We start from the raw sequence: 24,484 nt of genomic DNA, 5'->3' as shown, positions 1-24,484 counted from the left end.
AAAAAGTGACCAACTTGGGAGAAAAAGTGAATATTAATACAGAAACTACTCAGGAATCGATACAGGGATCTACTTTGACATGGCAAATTGAGGAGAAGGCGGGGGAGAAAGTTGTTAGAGCCCCAGCCTCACAGATGCAATTTGATGACTATAAGTGGATGCCTGTTACGACTGAATTTAGAGAAAGCCAGACTGTGAGGATTGAAGCCCCTCTTGGACTGGAGAAGGGAAGTTGGATAGATCCCTTCATGCAGGGATTTATTGACCTTTGGGACCTGGACTTGGGTCAGGAGGAGACTGGAGTTGTGGAGACTGCCAGATTTGGAGGAACTTTGAAATGCGACTGGAAATATCTTGTGAATTTTACTTTTAACTATGGAGATTTGGCTGATTTGTTGAGAAGGAATAAAAACATTGTCAAGTGGGAATTTCCCCGAGATTTACCTTTCAGCATCAAAGGAAGGAAAATAAGAAGAAGATCAGGATAAGACAAAGTAAAGTGCATGTATAAACATGAAGAAGACTCGCAGAAGGGACTTGGAAAAGAGTTAAGAGCCTTGGACAGAAAATCACCAGGTTGATGGACTATATGGAATTGACGGAAAGGACTGGCAGAATCCGAGACCAGGGAGAAGAGACGGTGGAAGAATATTGGAAAAAGTTTAAAATTTATATATGGAAATAATGTAAAATAAATGAGTGTTAGAAAAATGTTGGAAGGAAATTATATGGCTTTAGTAGAAATGTTTTAAGGAATTAAGCATAAATAAGTATTATAGTTTTAATGGAAAATAAGGTTAAAATATGTTAAGATAACCATATGACAGAAAATAGAGAAAGATGGAAAGGATTTGCTGAAATAATTAATAGAAATGGAATACAAAAAGGGAGGTGAGAGGAGGTTGATGAAACAAGGGAATGAAAGAGAGGATATTGAGATGGTATGATGTGTGTTTTTTGAATTGTTTTTGCTTTTGTTTTGTTTAATGTGTTAATGTTGTGTTGTGTATTGTTTATATATTGTACTGTATGTTTTTTCTTCTTTTTTTGCCTTTCTTCTTTTTGTAAGGTTTAAAAGTAATAAATATTATTTTTAAAAAAAGAATTATTATGGAAGTACTGCAAGGTGAGACTTCAAATCACAATGATTAAAAGTTAAGAAAAACACACATGGTAGAAAATTATGTTAGCTGAACAAAACAAAAACAAAAAAACCAAAGTGAGAGAGCTATCTTGTACATGGTAAAATATGTAATCATTCCATTTTATGAAGTACTTAACAGCTGACTTGGCAGCACTGAGTTTTTTACTCCCTCCATCCAACCCCAAATTAAAGTTGAGAAAAAATAAAACTTTTCCAGACTCCTCTATCAGGATTCTTTTGCGCATTTACTTATTCAGGCTACCATTAAAAAGCTCAAAGTTCAATGCTCTGGGGATTAAATGCAAAGGCCGCATTCAATTACCCACAAGCAAGATAGAAATGTCAGACCCAGGACATTTGCACTGCCTGGTCTAATATTGAGGCTTCCTGTCAGAACAAAATTAAAGATCTTGGCAGGTAAGGAAAAAAGAAAAAGAAAAAAGGCCTTGAACATTGGCTTGTCTATTGTTTCTGAGTTTCTGCTGTGGCCCCATCATTAATAAATAAGGCAGGAACCAACCCTGCACTATTTCCCCAGTGTTTAAAAAACTGGACAGACCTGTTAGGAAGAACTTAAGATTTTATTCTAATACAGACAGGAATTTCTGGGTTTTTAATGATCTGTTGCATGGTTCATCGTCTCTCCCCTACTCACTGAAAAAGGCACACGTACAGCCTCCTCCTTAAAGCATTCTGCTAGCAGAAACTCTGCTGACCACAAGCAGTTTTTATGTGGGGATCATATGGAACTACGCATGTTGACAAGGCAGTTGCCTAACTAGCAAGGGCACCTTGAGCCCTCGCTCAGGACGCAGCCCAGATGGAACCCAGAAAGCAATCATCTGGGTGCTCAAGTGGGCATTTCCCAAGGGCACAGAGCCTCCTAGTTGCCATCCTATCCATCCTCTAAGGTGGATGTTATGTAGTGAGTGGAATAGGATCCAAACTGCAGCAGTCTGATTGGTCCTAGAACAATAGGATCCAAAATGCAGCAGTCTGATTGGTCCTAGAACAATAGGATTCAGAATGCAGCAGTCTGATTGGTCCAAGAACAATGCAGCAGTATGATTGGTTGGCAGGAACCACCCAATCCTGCTCCAGATAGAAGTGAATCCACAACCTGATTGGCTTACAGTAGAATTCCGGATTGTGCAGCCCATTGTGTAAATAATGTATATAATCATGTGCAGCCCATTGTGTAAATAATGTATATAAAGCAGATACTGTGAGGGGACTTTCATTCATTCCTCCTCACCACTATGAGCTGAATAAAGAGCATGAAATCACTTTGTGACTCTGAGTATATTTCACTGGCGATGAAGGTGGGATCCCGCTGAGCTGACTGCCACACACAGCACCGCAGCACCGCCACCTGCCGCACCACTGCCTCGCACCGTGTATCCAGGCTTCAGCTCCGGGACACAAGGAACTCAGAATGGCAACCGACAGCAGCTTCTCACCATTCAACCCAGCATCTGGAGACTGGGAAGCGTACACCTCCCGTTTCACCTTCCTCCTAGAAGCCAAAGGGGTCACCGACGAAGAAGACGCCAAGAAGAGGGCGATATTCTTCAGCGTCTGCGGAGAGGAGACGTTTGAAATTGCCCGGGCTCTCCTTGCGCCTGAAGACGTCGCTACTGTTCCATACAAAACAATAATGGAACAGCTGAAGGGGCACTTTTCGCCGCAGCCCTCAGTGGTGGCTCATCGAAATGCCTTCTACGCAAAGCGGCAAGCCCCTGGGGAAACCATAACTGGGTTTGTGACCTCTCTCCGCCAAGCCGCCCGGTTCTGCAACTTCTCAGAGCTGGAGAACATGCTCCGTGACCGCTTCGTCGGTGGCCTGAAGGATGAGAAGCTGCAACGACGCCTCTACGCTAAGAAGGACCTAATGTTCCAGGTCGCTCTGGAGGAGGCCCTGGCAACGGAAGCTGCCGAGAGGTCGACGCAAGAGGCACGGCCGAGCCTGCCATCCCAACCGAGGGTCCACCATGAAGACCTCACCGACGACTCAGGATCCGACAGGGAGGAGGTGCACCGAGTACAGCAGCGCACTCAAACAGCGAACAGACCACAGCTGCCTCGACGAGAAGGAGGGAACTGCGCAAGCTGCGGGGAGAGTCACGAGAGGAGGACCTGCCGTTTCCGCAACGCAGAGTGCAGGCAGTGCAGAAAATCGGGACACATCGCCCGGGTGTGTCAGGCTCGGCCCACCCGACACCAGGCATCAGATGACCAATCCAAGAGCCCCAGGTCCCGGGGCCCAACGCACCAAGGCAACTCGACGGAGCTCACGGACTGCCAGGTATACCAGTTGCCCCACCCCAACGTAGAGAAAATTTATGTAGAGGTACAGATAGAGGGGGCCCCATGCCGCATGGAGCTTGACACGGGTTCAACTCTATCCATAATCTCGGCAAGGACCTTAAGGAAACTGTGTCCTACTGGGGGTCCCAAACTCAGGCCGGCCCCATTCACCCTACGGGACTTCCAGAAATGTAAGGTCCCCACAATGGGGGTGGGGACCTTCAGGGTGCAATACCAAGGGCGGACGCGGCAACTGGACTTGCTTGTGGTCAAGGGCCCCTACATTAGCTTACTGGGATTGGCATGGTTTGGACCACTGGGGCTAGCTGTCACCGGGGTGAACCACACTAGCTTACAAGTGGACGTGGACGCCATATGCAAGGAATTTCCAGGGGTTTTCGATGGGAAATTGGGACAGTATACGGGCCCCCCCATTGCGCTACAGCTTGACCCCACAGTACGACCGGTCAGGCTCAAGGCCCGCCGGGTCCCGTTCGCCTTGAAACCCCGTCTAGACGAGGAATTGGACCGACTCGTGGAGCAAGGAGTGCTGGAGCCGGTGCCTAATGCCCCCTGGGAAACCCCAATCGTCACACCCGTCAAGCCTAATGGTTCGGTCCGCATCTGTGCAGACTACAAATGTACCATAAACAAGGCCCTCACGGCCCACGCATACCCAGTGCCAGTGGTCAGCCATGTCCTTGCCACCCTGGCTGGGTCGAAAATTTTTGGTAAGCTGGACTTGGCCCAAGCATATCAACAGCTGCCAGTAGATGAGGCCACAGCAGAGGCACATACGATTGTGACGCACAGAGGAGCGTTCAGGGTAAAGCGGCTGCAATTCGGTGTCAGCGTGGCACCAGGCATATTCCAGAATCTAATGGACTCTCTCCTTAAAGGGATTCCTGGCGTCACCCCCTTCTTTGATGATGTGTTGATTGCCGGGCCCACACCAGAGGAGTTTGAGGACCGCCTCCACACCGTTCTGCACCGTTTCCAGACGGCGGGTCTCAAGGTGAAGCGGGAAAAATGTCTACTAGGAGTGCCTCAGGTGGACTTTCTGGGATTTATGGTGGACGCAGAAGGGGTCCACCCGACTGGGGACAAGGTACGGGCCATTTGTGATGCCCCAGCGCCCAAGAGCAAGACTGAACTTCAGGCCTTCTTGGGACTATTGAACTTTTACCATTCCTTCCTCCCCCACAAGGCGGCAGTAGCAGAGCCCCTACACAGACTCCTGGACAAGCGGGCGCCTTGGGTGTGGGGCCAGCACCAGGAGGCCGCATTCCAGGCAGTCAAGGACTTGCTTGTCTCAAACTCGGTCTTGGCACACTTCGACGAGAGGCTGCCGGTGGTACTAGCATGCGACGCCTCACCCTATGGCATTGGCGCTGTCCTGGGGCACCAACTCCCGGATGGAAGAGAGGTACCGGTGGCGTACTTTTCCCAGACACTCAGCGCAACCGAGCGGAACTACTCGCAAATCGACAAGGAGGGTCTGGCAATCGTGAAGGGAGTAAAACAATTCCATGATTTCTTGTACGGGCGGCCCTTCACCGTGGTGACTGACCACAAGCCGTTGCTTGGCTTGTTTGCCCCTGAAAAGCAGACCCCCCAAGTGCTGTCTCCTCGCGTCCTCAGGTGGTCAATTTTCCTTGCCAGCTACCAGTATGCACTGATTCACCGACCTGGGAAGGCGATGGGCCATGCGGACGCCCTCAGCAGGCTACCACTACCGGAAACAGGCCCTGACCCAGCACCTGCACAAGAGGTTATGAGCCTGGAGCTGCTTCCCGACCGCCCCATTCAGGCACAAGAAGTTGCACACCATTCCAAGAAAGATAGGGTCATCTCCCGGGTCCTGGACTGGGTGTGGAGGGGATGGCCCAGCAGGAGCCCCGGGCCAGAATTCGCCGGCTACACAACCCGCAAACATGAACTGTCAGCCCACAAGGGGTGCCTGTTATGGGGAAGCAGAGTCGTTGTTCCCCAGCCCCTCCACAAAAGGGTCCTCACAGCCCTACACGAGACACATCCAGGGGTAGTAAGAATGAAGGCCCTTGCCAGGAGTTATGTGTGGTGGCCAGGGATTGATGGAGAGATAGAGGCCTGGGTCAAACACTGCCAGGCCTGCCAAGAATCCCGCCCAGATCCCCCAAGGGCCCCAGTCCAGTCCTGGGAGTCCGCCCGAGCACCATGGTCACGCCTGCATGTGGACTTCGCTGGCGCCTTTCAGGGGAAAACGTTCTTCATAGTGGTGGACTCCTACACAAAATGGCTGGAAGTCGCACTGGTACCGTCCACTTCCACGTCCGCAGCCATCCGGGTACTACGCAGGCTGTCTGCAACCCACGGGCTCCCTGACACTCTCGTCTCAGACAACGGGACTGCATTTACATCAGGGGAATTCCAAACCTTCACAGCGCAGAACGCCATCCGCCACATCCGTTCGGTGCCGTTCCACCCTGCCACCAATGGCCAAGCAGAACGCATGGTGCGGACCACCAAGGACACCCTTCGCAGCATGACGCAAGGGGACTGGGAGTACCGCCTTGCCACATTCCTTCTAGCACAGCACAGCAACCCCAGCTCAACGACTGGCCGGAGCCCCGCTGAACTACTAATGGGTCGGCGCCTTGCAATCAGATTGGACCGCCTTCACCCCGATAGAGCTCAGGATGAGGTAGTGGTGGGGGAAGGCAGGAACCCCCTGACCTTCGTGGCCCAGGACTCAGTGTACGCAAAGAATTTTGGGGCAGGCCCAGCATGGGTACCCGCCACAGTCACCAGGGTCACTGGCCCCGTGTCGTAAGAGGTGCTAACGGGGTGGGGGGGCAATGCTGGCGCCGCCACTGCAACCAGATACGGTGACGATTCCCAGGAGAAAACCAGGAGGAGGACAGGTCAGAGGAGTCCCAAGGGAAGAGAGGGGCAGTGAGGCCCATAGAGCAGGAGGAGCCAGCAGGAGAGGCAGAATCAGCAGGAGAGCAGAATCAGAGAGGACCCACAAGGCCGAAAGGACACCGGAACCAGAACCACGACTGAGTGAGCCGGTTGCACCAGACCAAACAGCCCCATCACAGCCAGCATCCTTGGAACACGAGCCAGAACCTGGAGCCCGGACCAGGGAACACCCCAGGCCGCAACGCACACGTAGGCCGCCGGCATACCTCGAGGACTATGAATGCGACCTCCCGGGCAGGACTGGAACTTAGAGGGGAGGGGTGTTATGTACTGAGTGGAATAGGATCCAAACTGCAGCAGTCTGATTGGTCCTAGAACAATAGGATTCAGAATGCAGCAGTCTGATTGGTCCTAGAACAATGCAGCAGTATGATTGGTTGGCAGGAACCACCCAATCCTGCTCCAGATAGAAGTGAATCCACAACCTGATTGGCTTACAGTAGAATTCCGGAATTAGCCAATCATGTGCAGCCCATTGTGTAAATAATGTATATAAAGCAGATACTGTGAGGGGGCTTTCATTCATTCCTCCTCACCACTATGAGCTGAATAAAGAGCATGAAATCACTTTGCGACTCTGAGTATATTTCAGTGGACTAGCAATATTTTAGAAGATGGAGAACACAAACTGAATAACACATGACTGTACTTGGTCGGGGGGGGGGAGCGCTGTCGTGAGGCCCAAATGCAGTTCTCCAAACCTCTCTCTCTCTGCACTCAGAGGGACTTTCCCCAGGCCACTTCTGCTGCCTCGCCAATCCACTCTGCGGCCCTACTCCAGACCCCTTCCAAGTGTTTCTCCCCCTTCCACTGCCCTGGCTGGAGAAAGTCCTTGCATCCCGATAATGTCTCCTGCTTGCCTGGACGAGGACAGGTTTACTACTCTGCTCCCAGAAAGTTGCCCAAACCCTCAGACTGAAAAAAGTTCCTCATCCCTGGCCTAGTGAGTTCAGGGCTTTGCAACAATCTGAGAGAGATTGCTCAGAACTACAGAACAGCTTCAGGCCTGAACAAGACGTGACACTGACTGGACATGCATGAATGCATGCCTTTTAGAGTTGTTGTTCTTCTTGCTGCTGCTAAAAGCGGTTGAAAGGAGGGATCTATTTGGGATCTGCCCTTATGCCATGTCCCCAATCTAAACCGCCTCCCTTTATTTGCCTGTGTGTTTGCTCTGGGTGGCGCTGGGCTGTGGAGAGGAAATGCACTGAGGAACCAGCGTTGGGGGAAAGAGTTGCCCCCCCCCCCCGGCCATGCTGCAGCAATAAGTCTCACCAGACACATACGCTCCCACAGCTGCTTTTAGCAAAATATAAAGGAAAGAAAGAAGACACACATTCACACAATTGTGTTCTCAGTTGTTCCGGATGAATGGACCTGAGCTAATGGGTACCAATTATAAGGTGTTTTGACTGAACAGCTACACCTGTCTTTGGCTGGAATTGCCCAAGTGGATTTCAGGCAACAGATAGAAGCTGGACCAGACGACCTTTGAGGTCTCTTCTAACATAATGTCTGACCTGCACCTGCAAGAAATCAGTTCTGCAGAGTGCAATGCTAACATTAATGCAGACTCCTTCAGTGTGTTGGTGACTGCTGAACACTTTGTTTAAGGCAAGCCCACACAGACATATAATTTTATTATGTAATTTGTTTTAAAACTGCTGATGTTATTTATATGTTGATGAATGTTATGTCAACATCTTTTCAATGTTTGATTTTTTCAGTACAGTATCTTTTTAAAAAGCTTTCTCATGTTGTACATTACTTAGAGCTCTTTGCTGACTAAGTGTATATAGAGTCTGTTAAATAAAAAATAAATAAAACAAACCAGCATGACACAGGATGTATAGAACAGAGCACACCACCTTGGAATCCCCCCTCCTCCGTTGTCATTGCGCTCCAAAGAAGCCTTCTACCCAAGACAATTGTGGTGCGGATGAAGGGGGACTCCCTTGCTCCCGGCCCTGAACTTCCCCGCTCAAAATGGCTTGAAAAAATATCCTTTTGACTCCAACAGAAACATGTTTCAGCCCCAAACAAACTTAAGTTTCGCAAAATTAATCAATGATATCTGAAAATAGGAGAAGCGCATCACCTGAAAAACCGAAGGTCTTTCAAGAAGTAATAAGCGTATAAGTTGCAAAAGAAAACAATGTTAATGTACAGTATCAGCTTTCAATTCGAATTCCTGCAAGCCCCTTGGAAGCGCCCCGCCCGCCCAACCTGCGGCGCCAAGGGCTCGGCCCGGGCCCGGGAAGTCCTGGGCACTCCTCGGCCTCCAGCCCCAACCCCGCGAGCTGGGAGAGGGCGGAAAGAGGAGCGGGCGCCCCCTGCTGCCGGGAAGCCGCCGCCAGCCAGGAAACCGGACGAACCGGCTCGAGTCCCGCAGTCCGGAGGGAAAGGGGGCAGGAAGGCGCCGCCTGGGTTCCCGCGCCAGCCCCTCCAAGGGGAGCCCTCCCGCTGCCCGTCCACGAAGTTGTCCCCGTGGGAAGCTGCGCCCCGCTGCCCGGAGCGGAGGGAGGCCGAGCGCAGCCCCCCCCCCGACGTACCTGGAGCAGCGACGCCGAGACCTCGCCCCCGCCCGGACCCCGACTCGGCCAGGCGCGCCCTTCGCTCTGCTCCTCGCGGCTCCGACTCCGGCGATTTCCTGTTTCGAGGGGGCGGGATGCCCCGGGGAGGCGGGCGCGCAGGTGAGCGCCGCGCCCCGCCTCAGAGAACGCGGCCGTGGGGCCGGGCCGGCGGGCTGGGAGTTCAGCGGAGAGACTTGGCAGCTGGAAGCGTCGAGTTCGACGGCCCCCGAGGCTCCCCTCGCGTGGGCGCCAGCAGCAGAAGCGTCGCGCCCCGTCCTCCCCGCGTGGAAACGGACCCTCGGCTCGAAGGGGCCCCGCGCTTCTGGGCGCTGAGCCTGGGAAACGGGGCTGGACCTCCGAGGAAGCGGAATGGCGGAAGACTCAGGACTGCTTCATGCGGCGCAGTTAAACCGCGGAACTCCCTCCCACGAGAGACAGTCCCATCCTCTTTTTAAAACCAACGTGGATTGGATCGATTCACGGAGGACCAGACCAAGTGACTCGTAGTCACGAGGGCGAAGCTCCGCCGCAGCGGGAGTCCGTCGGCTTCCCAATTCCAGCTGCTGTCGGCGGAGTTTCCACGGCGGGCTCCTGCGAGAAGAGGGGGCTGGCCTGGTCCGACAGCGCTATTCCGGTGTCCTTGCATAATTCGACATACTCATGGTCTCTGCTTCTGGAAGTGGCTGGCTCACTCTGCACATAACCGTTCCACGCAGTGGGAATCGAAGCAAACACAAAACTACACCCTGGGAAGGGAACCTAGATGGCAGTGCCTTTTTTTTCCTCCTTAAAAGGGGTACTCTTATTTTCCTACTCATATTGAAATACTGCCCCTCAATGAGGGCAAACTTAGATTCACAAAACATTTAGGGGTATGTGTACCCCTGTGTCCCCCCCCCCAGAAAAAAGCACTGCTAGGTGGAATCCCCACACATAAAAATCATTTTGAAAATGCTTTTAAAATACATTGAATTTTCCATAAGGCTCACCATCATCATCTAGTGTCACATTGCATATCACACTTAAAACACAAAACGATTTATTTGGAGCTGTATAGCTGAGCTGCTAAACAAGATCAATGGGGCAGAATAAATTTGGAACAAGTCATTATGTGTAGTTATTTATTCAAGACATGGAAGCCTCCAAAGAGTCTGAGCTTAGAAACTATATAGGAGCCCTAAGGCACAGCTGAAGGGTGGGAGGAGTTTCCGCACACACTGATCATAAACTAACTCCCTACGCACAATCCCTGTCCTCCATTTTCCCAGAGTACGGATCTCACCCAGAGCGTGTGTGTACCTATGGGCTCTTGAATACTATCCTGACATTTCTTCTTGATGTTCATTCCAAATGCCTGAATAACATTGTGCAACCGAGGTGGCACTGACTGCCACAGAACTTTTTCTGTTAACATTGGCCAAATAGTTTAATGTTTCTGCCTTACGATTTTTTTCCCTCTTCCTCTCCCTGGCTCAGCGAGAGCGTAATTTCCTTGAGACCTCCTCTTATTGTGTTTGCTCAAGGTTTGGCACAATAACCTCTACTGAGGTTACCTATTACATATATGCATTAGTCACAATTAGAACATTTTCCAATTTGAGAGCAGAGAGTTCTGTTTGAAGCAACAAAACAACTACAGTGGTACCTCGGGTTAAGAACTTAATTCGTTCTGGAGGTCCGTTCTTAACCTGAAGCACCACTTTAGCTAATGGGGCCTCCTGCTGCCGCGCCGCAGGAGCACAATTTCTGTTCTCATCCTGAAGCAAAGTTCTTAACCCGAGGTAATATTTCTGGGTTAGCGGAGTCTGTAACCTGAAGCGTATGCAACCCGAAGTACCACTGTAGTGAATATAAGACCTGGATGGTGCAAGTCAGAGTTCCAGCTTGAATCACTGACAACCAGTGATAGTCCAGTGATAGTCTTGTGGCCACAAGATTTGACTCATAGCTGTAGTTTTGGTAAGCTTACTACTGCTTATTAATGATCAGTCTCAAGGCGATTTACAGTTAAAAAGTTAAAAACATGAAAACACCAAATGTATGTTAAACAAGACTAAAGTCCTAGTAGAGACCAATTTTTCTAGTTGTTGTAACAAAAATGCTTTTGATTGCTTCTGGAAAGTGCAGATTGTGGGCACCTTTCTTATCTCAACATAAATGCTCTTCCACACAACAGGGACAGGCATTTCTACTTGTTATTTGGGACAAAAATTAGAGCTATTAAAAATTAAGGTCATTTTTATCCATTTCACTATAATGGGGAATCTAAAAATGGCTTTAACTTTTTTCTTGTTACAGAAGTGAATGAAATTTGCAATCATAGCCACTTCCCTCATAAATTTAGCATATCAAATGGTTGAAGGCAGATACACCCAGATTTTTTGTGCAGGGCAGCTTTAAAGTTTGCTTGTTATACAAATGACAAGTCTTTTAACTTCCCATTTTGTCAGAATTGGATGCTATTTGCCGGCATAGCCCTCCTTCTGAGGGGATGAAGTGTACCAAATGTCAGACTCATAACTGCAGTATCTCCCACAGGGGAGGGCTTTGCCAGTGTAAGGGATACAATAGGAATGGTTGGGGGGGAGGGGGGAAGAGCATGGATCCCCAGGAAACAATGTGGTGAGGAAAATATCACTCTCTAGCTATTACCTTTTCAACCCAAGCGTTGGGCGGGGGGGGGGAGGCTTCTTTCACCAATGTAGTTTAGGTGATACAGCCTCATCTCCTGGGAGAGGTCTCCACAAGCCTTGCAAAGGAGAAAGAGGGTGGTGGGGAAAATACCACTGAGCCCCAGAAAAGATTGGCTAAATGTCACCCACACAACACACACCCTGTGCTAAGGGCCCTCTTATTCCAAGAGTCACTTGGGGATGTGAGCTTCAGCATTTTGGGAGGTAGAATGGAGATCTCCATTGACTTGCACAGGGGAAGAGAACAGATTCATGTGAAAAATAGTTTATAACCCCTCCAAATTTCTGTGGTTGGAGTGCTCCAAGAAAATAATTCAGTGATTAAAGGCCAGACCTGTCCATCAAAAGTTTATTTTTAAAAACTATTCTCATTGGTTCTTCCTTTTTCTTCCCTCTTGTTTTATTTTTGCATGCTTGGAGAGACCATTCTAGAGAACAGCAGAATTGGCATAGTTCATAATCTGTAAAAATAGTCAGAAGCATAGTTCCATTTTCAGACTGAGAGTTGTTATTAGCCAGAGCTGCCAAATGTCTTCTGAAAATCCAAGCTGCCCCGCTGCGCTCCGGAGGCTTCGCGTTGCTTTCGCTGAAGCCAGGAGAGCAAGAGGGGTCAGTGCGGATAGGCACTGCTTTCCTGCGCTCCTGACGCTGTTTGCCCCACACTCCTGGCTGCATACTGTAAGGTTGCGAATATAAGCCACACTTTTACTTTTTACGGTCGGAATTTGGGGGGAAAGTGAGGCTTATATTCAGGCCAATACAGTATTTGGTGAGAAGAAGAGAAGGTTGTTATCTTGGAATGTAAGAGAAATTGGATTTTGGAGATGCATCAAGATGCACTTTGGCAGGGCGCCATCTTTATCTGTATGGACAAAGAAAGGGAAATTGGAGACCCATTAGAGCTCTAGCGGGGTTCCAGTTAACTCTTTCCCCAGGCTGAAGCACATATATTGTAATCATAATTGAGAGAATGACTGGATCAACACAGAACTTTTTGGGAAGAAAAAAAATGAACAAATAATTATTGCACGCAGGACGAAGGGATATAGATATTCACTTGTGGATTAATAAATTACTGAATGTTAATACGAATGGAAGTCACAAACTGCAGCTGTTGAACAAGGGACTATGATTAAGATTGGAATACAACTGGAATAAATAAGACTTTGGAAGCAGGGGGGGGGGGGGAAGAATTACTGAACCTGTAATCCAGCAAGTGGGAGGCCATCCAAATTATATAATTTGTTATTTGATTGTGATTACGATTTGAGATGCATATCATGAGATTTGCTTTGGAGTTTTGTAATTGAAAACTACTAAAAATTATTGACAAAAAAGAAAAGAAAAGAAAAAAGAACAGGTATTCTACTCTTACAGGTATTCCACTGGGCTGGCAAGCCTAATATAAATATCGCAATCCTACAAGTATACTACCATTTTGCAGAAATGGTTTTCAGCATTATCAATGTGGTTTAAATCTTTAGTTATGGAGAATAATGCAGTTTAGAAAAAGACCTGAATGCAGCCAAGAGAGAGCTTAGTACAATAGTTGTCTTCAATAGGACATCCAAATGCCCTCCTTAATTCTAGCTAAAAGGCTGGGCAGCAATGACTGTGTCTGCAATCCAAACGAGGATGGAAAATACCTGAACACATTAAGAAACCAGGCGGCAGCGGGGTGGGAATTGTTTTCACATTGTTGCAGAGTAAAAGTGAGTTTACAGACATCCTGCAGAATTTAAAATTGGATTAACACATTTACAAAAAAGGGGAAGACTATGTGTCAAAGTTCAAAGTCTTTGAATTCTTTGCGATAGATATTATCAAGAATGTTTTCTTCCAGCATGTGCTAGAGCTGATAAGTCTAATTTGGTTTCTAATGCAACAGAAAATTCCATTGCAAGTAGTTCATGAAGAGAGATTCCATCATGAGAATAAACCCAGTTTTTTCCAGTCCAGTCATAACGCTTCGGGCCACTGTGAAAGAACAAACAAGAACGTGACTGAGAACATGACATCCTATGCCCTTTTTTGGGGGGGGGGGGTGCTATTGGGTTGTTGTTTTTATTTTGATTATATATATTGTGGTTTTGTATTATGATTTTGTTGTGTGAACTGCCCTGAGACCTCCTGGTATAGGGCAGTATATAAAATCAATTAACAACAACATTTAAATATCAACCAAATATGACAGAAGGAAGGGTGTGCATGCTGGAAATGGGTACTTGGAACTCCCACAGCTATTTGCATTAAGTTATCACACAATATGATCTATGGTGTGATTGAAAGCCAACTGGTTGGCATGAGGTGAATTAGGGCAAAAAAAAATCAATCTATTTCTAAAAGGTTGGAGTTGGCTTCAAAACTTTAACATACATGCCGCTAAAGTTCTGGGGCAGTCCTGACTGTGGCACCAGCTAGAGATGAAAAAATTCAGCCCCCTGACAGCTCCTGACCGCAGGAGAGTTAGCTATTCTGCTGCTCCAAAAAGCCTTGGTGCCTTCCCTGCTTCTCCTGACACCCCACAGCCACCACAGGAGCTCTGTGCTAAAACGGGACACTTGCTTTAGGTTTCATTCATTCCTGATGGTCCAATCCTCACGATGGCCCACCTGAATTAGCCTCACTTAATTAAACAGCAGTCAGAAAATTGTGTTGTCGTTTTCTGTAACATACTAGAAAGTAAATACTCTAATTTTCCACATCCTAACACTGGCTTAGGTATGTTTTAATATTTTATTTATTTGTTTAAAACATTGTCTGCTCTTCACTGCACAACAATATGGTATCTGTCAGCTCAGCATTCCAGAGACGCAGTGCAGGATCAGTGCTCCCAATGGATGGTGCATCAGAGGGTGTCACTCACTGACCAAAAGCCTAAGTTCAATGACTAGCACTGCAAAATAGAGAAAGTCATACAAATAGTTCCAGGGGCTGTGGGGGAAAATAATCACATACTGTATCACCAAAGCAGTTGTCAACCTGACTAGCACCTGATATTGACTGCCTGGGAAATCCGTACAAGCCATTCTGAGTCTCCAAAGTGCATGCAACTAATAAAGCTGAGGTAGGAGATCTTTTAGTTCAACTGTAAAATTTCCAGAACATTCTAACAAACAGACATTTGCTTACCTGCTTGGAGAGGACAGCCATATCTGTTTGTTCGGTGTCTGTTTGTTGATCACATATGTTCCCATGCTTCCACCCAATTTAACTGTTAATACTCCAGTCTACAGAATAAATTGGAAGCGGGGAGAGAAAACAAAACAAAACAAGCTATCTGTAAGAACTTGCAATATATTTATATAAGCAGAAATCTCAGGGTCTGGCAAGTAATAATTGATTAGGATTTCACAACTAAAACATGAGAGCAAAAATTATTAAATAACCTATTTTTTCAAATAAGTGCAAATAAACTATTATTACTTCTCATCCAAACTGAATTTTGCATTTCTACATCTTTCTGTGTGGTAAAGCCATACTCTCAAGAATAAGGATTGGGGGGGGGTATCTATATCTCCTCCCCTCTCTATATACCGGTATATGAGTATGAATAACATAACGTTCCATAGGATGACCAAACGATACTGCAAATGGATTGCCTGGTTTTTCTCTAGAAACCAACTTGATTCACATTATTTGTTTCCAGTTTCTGTTTAGGAATCCAGTCCACAAGGTAATGGACTGAAACAAGTAATTCAGGTGGAAAACTGTGTCTAGGTGAATTTTAATGACTTAAAAACAAAACAAAAACAGAAGCGCAGGAATATGGCACCTTTTTCAGATGGCAGTTTCCCCATTGGGACCCTCTTTCAGGGATCTTATTCCTATGGGAAGTGGGCCAAAGACTGGCAAAGAAAGGAAGGTAGTTCAGCCTTTGTACACCAGGCTCGTTTCTATACACCCCACCCTCCATCCTGGCAGCCAAGAGACATTAGGACACATGAGCCAGGCCAAAACACTCAAGGCTGTGGCTTGGGAAAAGGCAGGGTGGCTGAGCAGGGAGGGTGGGGTGGCCTGGGAAAAGTCCCAAGGGCCACAGAGAGAAACCTGAAGAGTGGCCCTTGGGCCCCAGCCCAGCTGTAGGGGATTTCCAATGAGTGTGCAAACCCACAGCTTTATACTTTTGATGAAGTGTCCTATCACCAAATTTTATCTCTGGAATGTTCTTATTCAGAAAGGCAGGGATTTCTTTCAGGCTGCATGTCTATATTGCACAGCATTGTCTAAGGGATTTTCTATTCATTAAGCTCCCAGGAGCATTCGATTGGCATTCCTTTGTGTTTTTCACCATGTTATTTGGGAGACCAACTGCAATGTTTTCATGGTTCATTTTCTTAGTTCCAAGTGTTAACATTTTAGAAATTTGGAAATTCACAGCAAATGGTCTAAGCCTGTTAGGTACATGGCCTTTTGGACTTTACTCTCTGCCCTGTCTGTTGTCCTTTCCTTTCCTGTGTCAGGTGTTGACAGGCATGAGCTCTGAAGCAGGAAGGCCTCAACTCCAGCTAAGAAGAGGAAGGGGCAGCAGACAGGACTGCAGCTGGTGAACTGAGTCCTAGGAGGTTGCCTCAAGAATGTGTCCCCAAATGTGCAATGCAATTAAGTTTTGAAAAGCATGGGCCCTGCTTCCACAGTTCTTGACTGAACCTGCACCACTCTAAAAAAGAAAGGCTCCTGAGATAATAATTAAGAGTAATTCAGATATTAAATCCCCACACTTATTATCCTTACACAATCTTACATGGTTAAATTTGGCTTGGCTGCCTGCCTTCCTTTTAAGCTCAGACTTTGTTTAGATTACACCAAGTGTTTAGTATGACTGAGCACGGTCTCCCTTGTCGACTACGCTTTGACTGTTTTATCTTGTTCTGGGTTTTACTGTCCTTAAATTGATTTTACCTTGAGCTGTTACTGACATCCTTTTTAGGGCCAAACAGTAGCTTGGAAATGTCTTTATAAAATAAACAAAATGGTAAACTACTTCAATGTCAACTGAAAGCTTTCTAGATTTTATGTTATTTCATAGCAAAAGCAGCATTCCAGCATGCTTTTCCTGACAGCTATATCATATAATACATTCCCAAACAGCTGTTACTGTATTACCAGTATCATGCTAGATACCATATGTTGTACTGTAAATAGACCTAACCCATCAACACATAACTTCTAATTTTAAAAATGTGCAAACCACACAAACAAGCATTTGACATCATTTCATAGCATATGGCGTTTGTCTGTGCCACGTTTATAGAAACACTATAACCATGAAGTTTTTAGAGATAATTAACCAAATGCTCATTGTAGTTTTTCGTTATATATCACACACATGAGAAAAAGTATTTGCTGTACTAAAAGGTAAAGGTAAAGGAGCCTTCACAGTTAAGTCCAGTCACGAACAATTCTGGGGTTGCGGTGCTCATCTTGCTTTACTGGCCGAAGGAGGCGGCGTTTGTCCGCAGACAGTTTTTTCGGGTCATGTGACCAGCATGACTAAGCTGCTTGTGGCGAAACCAGAGCAACACACGCATGGAAATGCCGTTTACCTTACTGCTGGAGCAGTATCTATTTATCTACTTGCACTTTGACGTGCTTTCGAACTGCTAGGTGGGCAGGAGCTGGGACTGAGCAATGGGAACTCACCTGTCATGGGGATTCGAACTGCTGACCTTCCGATCGGCAAGCCCTAGGCTCTGTGGTTTAGATCACAGTGCCACCTGCATAGGCGCCGACTCCATGGGGCTTGAGGGGGCCCGAGCCCCCTCAAAAATTCGTTTGGGGGGGCTCTGCCCCCCCAATAATCTCCGGCGCCCCTCCAGCAGAGCGCCACCGCCGCCCTCCCCTAGCCCAAAATGCACAGGGTCGGGCTGCATCCATGCCTCCTGCCCTCCCTCCCGAGCAAAAGCTCCACCCAATTTCCGCTCCGGAGCTGATTAATAGGCGCAGCACGCTCTCCCCTATTCGCTCACGAGGAGGCGGCGCCACTTTATTTGCATATTCATGAGCTTATTTATTATTCATGAGCTTTCCCGGCCCCCCCCCCCAATATTTTTTATAAGTCCACGTCCCTGGCCACCTGTGTCCTATTTACTGTACTAATGAATGTTAAATAAATCAAGGTAAGCTCCCAGGACAGGTGAGAGAACAGTCACACATGGATTCCTAAATGCTACTGGAAATATTGCTATTACGGATTCCTTAGGATAGAATTAATTTTTAGATATGCTTTTATCTCTATCACAAGCAAGCTGAAACTGTGGTTTCAGCTATTTTCCAGTTGTGCCACCTTGTGGTCCTACCATTCCACTAGCTCCTTATGAGAACAGTTTCTTAAACAGCCGGGAAAGAAATGCTTAGAATCATAGAAGTATAGAACTGGAAGGGACTCTTAGATCATCCAGTCCAACCCGCCCCGCCCCCATAGTGCAGGAATATGCAGGAGTCTCATACAGAGAAGCTTTCTTATACCCAGAAATTATTTATGGTACTGTCTAAAGTGAAGTTGAGACTATAGCAAAAACACCTGTAAAAATAAATAAAATAAAATTGTTGTTGTTTAGACGTTTTGTCGTGTCCGCCTCTTCGTGACCCCCTGGACCAGAGCACGCCAGGCACTCCTGTCTTCCACTGCCTCCCGCAGTTTGGTCAAACTCATGCTGGTAGCTTCGAGAACACTGTCCCACCATCTCGTCCTCTGTCGTCCCCTTCTCCTTGTGCCCTCAATCTTTCCCAACATCAGGGTCTTTTCCAGGGAGTCTTCTCTTCTCATGAGGTGGCCAAAGTATTGGAGCCTCAGCTTCACGATCTGTCCTTCCAGTGAGCACTCAGGGCTGATTTCCTTAAGAATGGATCGGTTTGATCTTCTTGCAGTCCATGGGACTCTCAAGAGTCTCCTCCAGCACCATAATTCAAAGCATCAATTCTTCGGTGATCAGCCTTCTTGATGGTCCAGCTCTCATCACTACTGGGAAAACCATAGCTTTAACTATACGGACCTTAGTTGGCAAGGTGATGTCTCTGCTTTTTAAGATGCTGTCTAGGTTTGTCATGGCTTTTCTCCCAAGAAGCAGGCGTCTTTTAATTTCGTGGCTGCTGTCACCATCTGCAGTGATCATGGAGCCCCAGAAAGTAAAATCTCTCACTACCTCCATTTCTTCCCCTTCTATTTGCCAGGAGGTGATGGTACCAGTTGCCATGATCTTCATTTTTTTGATGTTGAGCTTCAGATTTTGCGCTCTCCTCTTTCACCCTCATTAAAAGGTTCTTTAATTCCTCCTCACTTTCTGCCATCAAGGTTGTGTCATCTGCATATCTGAGGTTGTTGATATTTCTTCTGGCAATCTTAATTCCGGCTTGGGATTCATCCAGCCCAGCCTTTTGCATGATGAATTCTGCATATAAATTAAGTAAGCAGGGAGACAATATACAGCCTTGCCATACTCCTTTCCCAATTTTGAACCAATCAGTTGTTCCAGATCCAGTTCTAACTGTAGCTTCTTGTCCCACATAGAGATTTCTCAGGAGACAGATGAGGTGATCAGGCACTCCCATTTCTTTAAGAACTTGCCATAGTTTGCTGTGGTCGACACAGTCAAAGGCTTTTGCATAGCCAATGAAGCAGAAGTAGATGTCTTTCTGGAACTCTCTATCTTTCTCCATAATCCAGCGCATGTTTGCAATTTGGTCTCTGATTCCTCTGCCTCTTCTAAATCCAGCTTGCACTTCTGGGAGTTCTTGGTCCACATACTGCTTGAGCCTGCCTTGTAGAATTCTGAGCATAACCTTGCTAGCGTGTGAAATGAGTGCAATTGTGCGGTAGTTGGAGCATTCTTTGGCACTGCCCTTCTTTGGGATTGGGATGTACACTGATCTTCTCCAATCCTCTGGCCACTGCTGAGTTTTCCAAACTTGCTGGCATATTGAATGTAGCACCTTAACATCATCTTTTAAAATTTTAAATAGTTCAGCTGGAATACCATCACTTCCACTGGCCTTGTTATTTGCAGTGCTTTCTAAGGCCCATTTGACTTCACTCTCCAGGATGTCTGGCTCAAGGTCAGCAACCACACTACCTGGGGTGTACGAGCCATCCATATCTTTCTGGTATAATTCCTCGGTGTATTCTTGCCACCTCTTCTTGATGTCTTCTGCTTCTGTTAGGTCCTTACCACTTTTGTCCTTTATTATGGTAATCTTAGTACGAAATGTTCCTTTCATATCTCCAATTTTATTGAAGAGATCTCTGGTTCTTCCCATTCTGTTGTTTTCCTCTACTTCTTTGCATTGCTCGTTTAAGAAGGCCTTCTTGTCTCTCCTTGCTATTTTTTGGAATTCGACATTCAATTTCCTGTTTCTTTCACTATCTCCCTCGCATTTTGCTTGCCTTCTCTCCCCCGCTATTTGTAAGGCCTCGTTGGACAGCCACTTTGCTTTCTTGCATTTCCTTTTCATGGGGATGGTTTTCGTTGCTGCCTCCTGTATAATGTTGTGCGCCTCCATCCATAGTTCTTCAGGCACTCTGTCCACCAAATCTAAATCCTTAAACCTGTTCCTCACTTCCACTGTGTATTCATAAGGGATTTGATCTAGATTGTATCTTACCGGCCCAGTGGTTTTTCCTACTTTCTTCATAAAATAAAATACTATAGTATAAAATAAAATACTATACCGAAAATGAGACATCATAATCTTGAGGAGTAAAGGGCTTGTCTGCCAGCTCCTCAAAGAAATCTGTTAATGACTCCAGGGTTTCTTCAGCAAGTTTTTCATACATAGTTTCATCTATTGAGCTGTAAAAGTCAGGTAAAGAAAGAGTTACTCAAATTTTATACCATTAAATCAAAATATTATCAGTGCAAAACAAGAAATCCCCAAAAAGAACACAGTAACTTGAGGATGTTTGTTACCGACACATACTAGTGTAGGAACCATTTCTGAAGTTGCAATAAAAAAGACAAATTAGGTATGTATAGCCCATAAATTTTATTCGGCTGAACCTTAATTCACCACACACTTCATTAGACAGTCCTCTGATTAAGGAACTTTAGGCTACAATTCTGACCCCACTGAATTTATTATGACTTACTTTTGAATAGTTAGGTTTGCACTGTTAGTCAATTAATTGATTACATCTGCATACATTTAGACATTGATTTGTCTGTCTTGTCCGTTTTTGTTTCTTTTCTATATGTTTGGCCCTCTCTTGAGAATTTGTTACCAAACTTGACAGCAGGCTTCACTGCCATTTGGACACTGGTTCCGTCATAGCTGGCTCCCTCTGGCTGGCTAGCCTTTGGGCTCCATTTCCCCTCCCCGTTCCCTCCAGTGCCAGCCTTGGTGCTGCCCCTACACCATGGAGTCCCACTCCCTGCTTTTCCTCTCCGGTTGCTTCCCCGCGGCTCATCTCAGCCAATGGCAGAACAATGCCAGGAGGCAGACATCACAGAGATCACGCAGCAAAAAGCATCCCTCCCTCCATAGCCCAGCCATCCTTCCTTATTTCAGACATCAAGATATAGCAGTATATCATGATGATTAGCTGGTGATCTATCATGATGTTGAAAATCAGATATTGCCCAGCCCTAGATGACATCTGGCTTAATTTGAAAGAACCCTTCCCCTCTTTATTCTTACGATATTTTCATAGCAAAAGTACTAATGGACGTTTCCATTCATTTTAGTAAAGCTTGTGTAGTTTTCCAGTGGTTTGCACCCTAAAGATGTGCAGTTAGGCTACCTGGACACCCGTTTGAGGCCTAAGCCCACTTTCCACAATATGCATGTCTCGTGGTTTTGTCTAAATTGTGGCTCCATCCCAGTCTGCTCTGGTAACATGTGAACAAGCAAGATCATGTGGAAGACAACCACAACCTGCCTATTCCCACATCAGGAATGCTTGGGATGTAGGAAATAGGGAGTGGCATTTTCCAAATGCAAGAACCTCCCATAAGTTGGCAACACAATGAGTGTTGGAGAACTTGGAAATGGATCCTCTTCACCTCTTAATCAGTGAGTGCTTACTCTCTTTACACAGCTAGTGGCTACTGATATTTCTCCCTCTTGGTGTTTACATGTTTTATTGACTAAAGTTAAGAAGTGGGCTGATGCGACTGTTCTAGTAAAGGTTATCTGGAGGAACTGAAAGCTTGCAGCTCTTCCATTCTCATGCTACATGAATTAATTAAACAAGCCTGTCTCCACCATACTGAGAGTAAACAAGGCATTCCTAGGAACGGCTACAAAAGAAGAAAACAAAGGTCTGGTCACGTGTGAAAGTGCTGGATGCTGTGGCATTTTAAGATAAATTTGTTGCATATGTAATGACACTATTATTCACTTAAAATGATTCAGCTTTACCAACTAACACCCCAACGCAGATCCCATGCACATGGCTTTGGTTTTGATGGTTTCGTTCTTCTGAGGTGACTGTTTCTGTCCTCAATATTGATCTCTGTTTGGGAAGTTCCCAGAGTTGCCAGTTCTATATACAACTTACCTTTTGTCAATTCGAGTTCCTGCACTTCTTACGCATTGCAGTTGAGCACTCTTGGCTTTGACCATGAGAACGCCATATAAACAATGCGGCTGCACATCCTGTGAAGAAATAAGTTCTAAGTACTTTTGTGGAAAATCATGTTCTTCAGCAGAAGGCTAAGTGCAAGCAGCACAACTTTCAGGGTTGTGTCCTCCCTGAGGGGATTCTGCTACATTTTGTTTTACGCTGTTTTATTTTGTGGTTAGGATTGTGTATATTTCTGCCATGGGAACGTCGGATGAAAGCTGGATTATAAATGCTTTAATAATACATAATAATTACTTATTATTATAAGTAAACATATATACATATACATACACACACACACACACATATATATATATATATGCCAAGTCCTCTGACCATTTGTATTTCAAGTCCTTAGGCCATGCTGTTCCAGAAGCAAGCACATTCCTTCTCCCTACTTCTTTCAGCCTGGCTGGTTTTCTACCAGAGTTCCTTTCCAGCTTTGTCCATGTATTCGCCCCTTTGTTTAGCGAGATCTAGATCCAGTGAGCAGGGCAGAAGAGGCGCCGCGCAAACCAAGGCCCCTCTCCCTTCGCACGGCTTGACTCTTTTGCCTGCTAGCTTAGTGAGTCTCCCTCAGCGAAGGACGAGCTCCGGAGACCCACCTTTCCTGCCCCCTTCCCTCCCTCCCATCTCGGCCGCAGCGCCCGACCTGTCCTTTCCCGGCTCCCCCCAACCTGCCAGCGGAGGTCCCGGCGGCGTTTCTGGGCCCAAGGCGGGAGGGGCCGAGGCCGCCGGGCCCAGGAGGCCTCGCGAGCCCCGCCGGGAGCGGCCCAGGCGGCTCCTCCCGCCACGAGAGACCGAGGCCGAGAGGGAGGCCGGGCGGCGGGCTCCTGGGCTGCGCGACCCGGGCAGGGCGGCCCTTCTGGGGGCGAGGGAGAAGCTCCGCGGGCCGGGCTCGCCGCTCCCCGGCCTTCCCTCCCAGGCCCAGCACTCACCGGCCGGCCCAGGAGGAGCGCGAGGCCGCAGCCGCTTCTCCGGAAAAGAGGCGCCGCCGCCGCCGCCGCCTCCTCCTGCCCCTTCCAGCGCCCGCCGGCGCCTCCTCGCCGGCCCCGGGCCGCCGCCCGGGAGAAGAGCCGCCACATGAGATCCTCAGGCGGCGCGCAGGAGACTCGGGCTGGGGCGCGGCTTGGCTTTGCTGCCCCCTGGCGGCGGCGCTGCCCCTTCCTCTCGCCCTCAGCGCCCGCTCTCTCCAGAAATGGCCCGGAATCCTGGCCGCCCCCCCCCCCCGATCCTGGGCCCGTGAATCGGGACCAGAAGAGCCTCCCGGGGCCGCGCGGGGGGAGAGAAAGGTCCGCCACGGAAACAGAAGGACTCCCTGAAGGCTTCTTGCTCCTTTATCGCTGTTTCTGTAGTTCGGCGTGTGGCGAATAGTGACAGCCAAAACTTACTGGAAGAAAGAAACTGGGGGCGGTGGGGCAAAAGCAACCCCTTGGAGGCCATTCGCTCTCTTCCTAGTTTCTTTGAGACCATTTTCTAATCAAAACAACATTAATATATTAGATGCAAATTACAACCTGCAGGCGTTAAGGTTTTGTTTCCCAAGCTATGCTTCCTACCCTCCTCTCCATGTCTGTGGGCAGCTGGTTCCAATGTAGTCATCATCTATTGTCTTTTTATTATTATTAAAGATTTTCTTGTTTTACAGAAGTATGTGTAATGTCTCTCGTATTTTTTCCGTCTAACATTTTTACAAATCAGTTTCATTTGTTCAGACATTGGGGGGGGAGATGGGGGGGTCGGGGGGGATGTTTCTATTTTGCTTAATGTATGTGGGGTTTGGTGTCAGCGTTGCTTGTGCTGTTCACTTGTGTTCCTTTGGTGGTGGGAGAGGTTGGGGTTGGCCCAGGATGTGGTTATTCATTTGTGGTTGGCTGTGGGGGGTCTTTGTTTTGGGGGTGGGTGTTTTGGATCAGGTTAGCCATATTGATTGGTATGCTGTTGGCGGATTATTGTCATTGTCTTCTTGGGCTGTGGATGTGATAAAGGGGAGCCATACGGGGGTAAAGGCGTCTTCTGTTTGTCCCCGTGTCAGTTTCAGTTTATTGGTTAATTTTTCTAGTCGGGCTGTTTCCTATGCTATTAGTCCATGCTGACTCCTGACAGGTCTCTCCAGTGTCTGGCTATGGTGTTTCTGGCTGCTGAAAGTAGGTGGGTTATGAGTGCTTTGTGGTGTAAATGGGCATTGTTGTATTGGAATATGTTCAGTAGGGCCAATTCTGGGGTGAAGTCTAATACTTGC

General features: G+C 47.3%; 2 protein-coding genes and 1 long non-coding RNA gene across 3 annotated transcripts in view; 1 reads left to right on the top strand and 2 right to left on the bottom strand.

Moving 5' to 3' along the window:
* The window catches only part of TJP2 (tight junction protein 2), a 114,682-nt gene extending 105,608 nt beyond the window's left edge, over positions 1 to 9,074 (bottom strand). The window contains exon 1 of the mRNA XM_081213571.1: positions 8,968 to 9,074. The gene's annotated coding sequence lies outside the window, so the exon portion shown is untranslated. The remainder of the gene's footprint in view (positions 1 to 8,967) is intronic.
* Positions 1 to 24,484, top strand: part of LOC308597894 — a 208,707-nt gene that overhangs the window by 20,568 nt on the left and 163,655 nt on the right. The window lies entirely within an intron of this gene.
* FXN (frataxin) lies at positions 14,399 to 23,466 on the bottom strand. The gene is made up of 5 exons (XM_081213949.1): positions 23,181 to 23,466; positions 22,177 to 22,274; positions 20,350 to 20,470; positions 14,814 to 14,911; positions 14,399 to 14,577 (listed from the first exon to the last, which is right to left on the bottom strand). Exons 1-5 carry the CDS (start codon positions 23,325 to 23,327, stop codon positions 14,565 to 14,567), a joined length of 477 nt encoding a protein of 158 aa, XP_081070075.1. The 5' UTR covers positions 23,328 to 23,466; the 3' UTR covers positions 14,399 to 14,564.

Source organism: Podarcis bocagei (genome assembly GCF_964188305.1).
Source record: "Podarcis bocagei genome assembly, chromosome: 11".
NCBI classification, from domain to species: Eukaryota; Metazoa; Chordata; class Lepidosauria; order Squamata; family Lacertidae; genus Podarcis; species Podarcis bocagei.
The sequence above is the reverse complement of the archived record's forward strand: the minus strand, read 5'-3'. Positions and strand labels throughout refer to the sequence as shown.